Source organism: Olea europaea, chromosome 16, assembly GCF_002742605.1.
Source record: "Olea europaea var. sylvestris chromosome 16, O_europaea_v1, whole genome shotgun sequence".
Lineage (NCBI taxonomy): Eukaryota > Viridiplantae > Streptophyta > Magnoliopsida > Lamiales > Oleaceae > Olea > Olea europaea.
In genome coordinates, this window is record NC_036252.1 from 1,142,739 (window position 1) to 1,146,372 (window position 3,634).

The window sequence follows — 3,634 nt, forward strand, 5'->3', positions numbered from 1 at the left end:
AAAAAATATATTGTCTTCATCACATAAATATTTAATACTTTATAGAAAATATTACAATATGATAGGGAAAAAAGTGTATTCATTAAAATTTTTTTAAAAATGCATTAAATTATTTGTATTTTTTTAACACTTTTTATTTTTTTTTAAAAGTGTCTTTATTAAATTAGTTGTATTTTTCTGTATTTATAATTAAAAAATAAAAAATAAAAAAATAAATGAGCTCGCGAACCAAAGCTCGACTCAACCCACGAGCTCGGATGAGCCATGAGTTTGTGGGTCGAGCTAAGCTCACCCAAAATGAACAAATCGAGCTTGATCAACTCGGCCCACTGACATCACTAGAAAGAGGGGGGCTGTCGACTGAACCTCACCATAGGGAGGGTTCCACGCGAAAAAATGGACCCCAATCTACGGGTGGGGTTCGGACACCCTCTCCCGTTCGTTTAGCATAACCAATAGCATGGCCACATGGGTCAAACCATTAACCACTAACCAACAATCACCACAAAAGCGCCCGACTATCAGTGGTTGTGGGAGTTAGCCGGTGGAAGATGGCATTGGCTCCGGCTCCGGCTCCGCCCCCAGTTTTCTCATTACGACCGACAAATTTTACAAAATCAAGGCGGTGTTGCCGCTGCAGCTCTACAATCTCGAGGACTGACGGATCGTCATCTTCCCCTCCCACCAACACTTCCTCCACTCACCGCCCTGCTGTTATTCTTCCGGTTACTTTCTCTCTGTATTGATGTTGAATATTAATCGCAATGGTGCTGAAAATGTAGTTGCATCAATCACTAATTTTCTTGGAATTTTTCATGGCCAATATTTCTCCAACGGGGTTCTATTTTTACATTTCAACGGGGTTCTATTTTTACATTTTTTAGTGTTGACTTGTATCAATGTGGAACTATAGATTCTTTTCATTTTGGATATCGAATACATCTGACATTAAAAATTCTATGGGGAAATAAAATCGAAAAATTTAAACCTGATGCATGAAATCCACTTCTCGAGTCCTGTTCCATATGCTTAGCCACTGATTTATTGGTGGACAAAATTGTTAGCTCTTTCTTGCTCGAAATTCTCGGTTTTTCCTGCCGCAGTTTGAATCTATGGGCTTTCCTTTGAGCCTTTGCAGCAGTTCTCTAAAGTGTGCAGCATCAATCATGATAATCTCTGGTGCAAATATATGAATTATGCGAATTGTTGGCTCTGTGTATACTTGTGAATGGCTAGAGATGATGGAGTTGTGTGGAACCCAAGTCTGTTTTGCCATCACCCTTTCCAATTATGTGCATCTTTTGGTTTGATTATTGAATAAATTTTGTATCTATAGCTCAATTATGAATGTATATTGAATAAATAGTCTAATGCATCAACCAAAGTGGTTCATGAAGACGTGTATCCAATTTAGTCCTAAGTTAGTAAAGCTTCTTGCCGGTTATTTCTTTTAATGGATTTAAAAAATGCTATGTTGGCACCAGGGTTGTCCATGTAGGTGAGTCAGAGCTTAAAGATCAGGCCTTAGTACATGATTTTTAGCTTTCTTAGTTATTAGAATACTCCAAAAATGCAACATATAGACATTCTTCACAGTAGCCATCCTATTTTTTGCAGGGCTTAGGAAACAACACAACTGACTATCAGAAATTGACTCTTATCCTGAAAGAATATGGGGTTCCTACTGTGGTTGCAAAGGTCTCAAGAATTGATTGGTTGAGAAACGCTGCTGGCTTGCTGGACCCAAATTATTGGCGAGGCACTCTGCGGCCTCGGCCGGTTCTTGACTGGTATCAATTGTAAATCTTCATTGTGGTGGTCATTTATGTGCCTCAGTTATAAATTCAAAGTTTTTCATATTATTTTTGCATTTTATGTCAGGTATCTTAAGCGGGTCAATGAGGCAGTGAATGAAGCAAAGGAATTAGCTCAAGGTTTTTGTAATCTATTGCAACTTTCATACAAGTTTTCTTTGAATTTGATATATTTTACTGTTTAATTTTTATGATATGAAACGTCGCATATTTGGTTTGGTCATTGAGTTATTATGCCCAAATTCAAGTCGAGTCCTTTATATGGACTAGATATCTCTTGTTACTCTGATAGTCAGGCACTTCCTGTCATAGGTGCAAACATATCTTTGGTTGGGCACTCAGCAGGAGGATGGCTGGCACGTGTGTACTTACAAGAATTCGAGTCTTCAGATATTTCCTTGCTATTGACATTAGGAACCCCACATCTGTAAGTATCATTTCACAAGTATTTCTTCTCTTCAATTTATTTATTTATTTTTTCACTTTTACATCTGTTATATCGCGTGTTCGGTAGATTATTCTTAGTTAAACTTATTTATGGTTTACAAATTGTTTTTCATTTACAAGTGTATAACTGTCCAAAGTTTTCCTTGTCAGCCCCCCACCAAAAGGTGTATCAGGAGTAATAGATCAAACAAGAGGGCTCCTGGATTATGTTAAACAGCATTGTGCAAAAGCTGTTTATACTCCCGAACTAAGATATGTTTGCATAGCAGGAAGGTATACTTATAGATAACTCTTTGTTATTAGTGAAAATGCTCTAGTGATATCACTTACCAGTGGTTAGATCATAGAAAAAAAAGTTTACTTAACATTTCCTATAAAACATTCTCAATAAGATGACAAATTTTTCTTGTGTTGGATGACCAATTTGAGTACTTTTTGCAATATATAGTTATTTAAGCATTCAGCAAATGGTTATTTAGTGGGTAAAAAAATTAGGCCCTTGTTTTCATTTTCAACAGTGTTTTGATATCATTTCAATCATACATTCGTCAATAAAATAATATTACACGTAAATCCAAAACTTAACCTTATTTTTTAACCACACATTTTCCATCAATACGCTATTCAAAAATTCATTATTCCCCCAAAATGGGGCTCAAACAAGGGCTAGGTATGGGGTCTTAGAAGATAACTGTGAAGCCTACATGGTCGTAGCTCAAAATGTGCGCATTGTCAACATATAGCCATTTACTTATTATCATTGATTATTATTAATACTAAATGGGATGCTACTTGCCAAGTTTGAAAAAAATGGAGTTAATGACACCCAAAATTTGGCATATTTATAATCTTTACAAGTCTTATGCAGTATTTTCTAATTACCCTTTTCTAATTACCCCATAAGAGGAGATAGTATAAGTAAGAGGAATGCTGAGGAGATAGTATAAGTAAGAGGAATGCTATGGAGTGATGATTCAGGACAAGGAGAGTGCATTGTCAAAGCCTTTAAACCTTCTATACAAGATGTGTTAAACATAATTTCGGTTGGATTATAGTTGCAGCAGGTTCGAATACTGAAATTATTGAGTATTCCAATAATAAGTTTATCGCATCTTATTTACATTACTGTGCACAACGAGGTAAAAAAAAAAAAAAACCGTTTAAATCCATCATATTTTGATTGTAAGTAAAATTTTTTGTTTGCAGTAATTTGAGAATGTCAATTGAAGCAACTAGAATAATCTTGCAAAAAATCACTAAAAGTCCTTCGAACCTATAGAGAGGCTGTTATCTTAATTTCTAAGTACTAGGAATTAGGAAATGTCCATTTGTAAGTATTAGTTGGTTAGGATCTTATTTACAACACAACATTA

The 3,634-nt window shown here is 35.5% G+C and overlaps 1 protein-coding gene across 1 annotated transcript; it reads left to right on the forward strand.

Annotated features, from left to right (window-relative positions):
- The first annotated feature begins 366 nt into the window (after positions 1-366).
- On the forward strand, positions 367-2,566 carry LOC111411620. Its single transcript, XM_023042134.1, has 5 exons — positions 367-725; positions 1,618-1,790; positions 1,882-1,934; positions 2,127-2,241; positions 2,412-2,566. Exons 1-5 carry the CDS (start codon positions 552-554, stop codon positions 2,548-2,550), a joined length of 654 nt encoding a protein of 217 aa, XP_022897902.1. The 5' UTR covers positions 367-551; the 3' UTR covers positions 2,551-2,566.
- Positions 2,567-3,634: the final 1,068 nt, after the last annotated feature.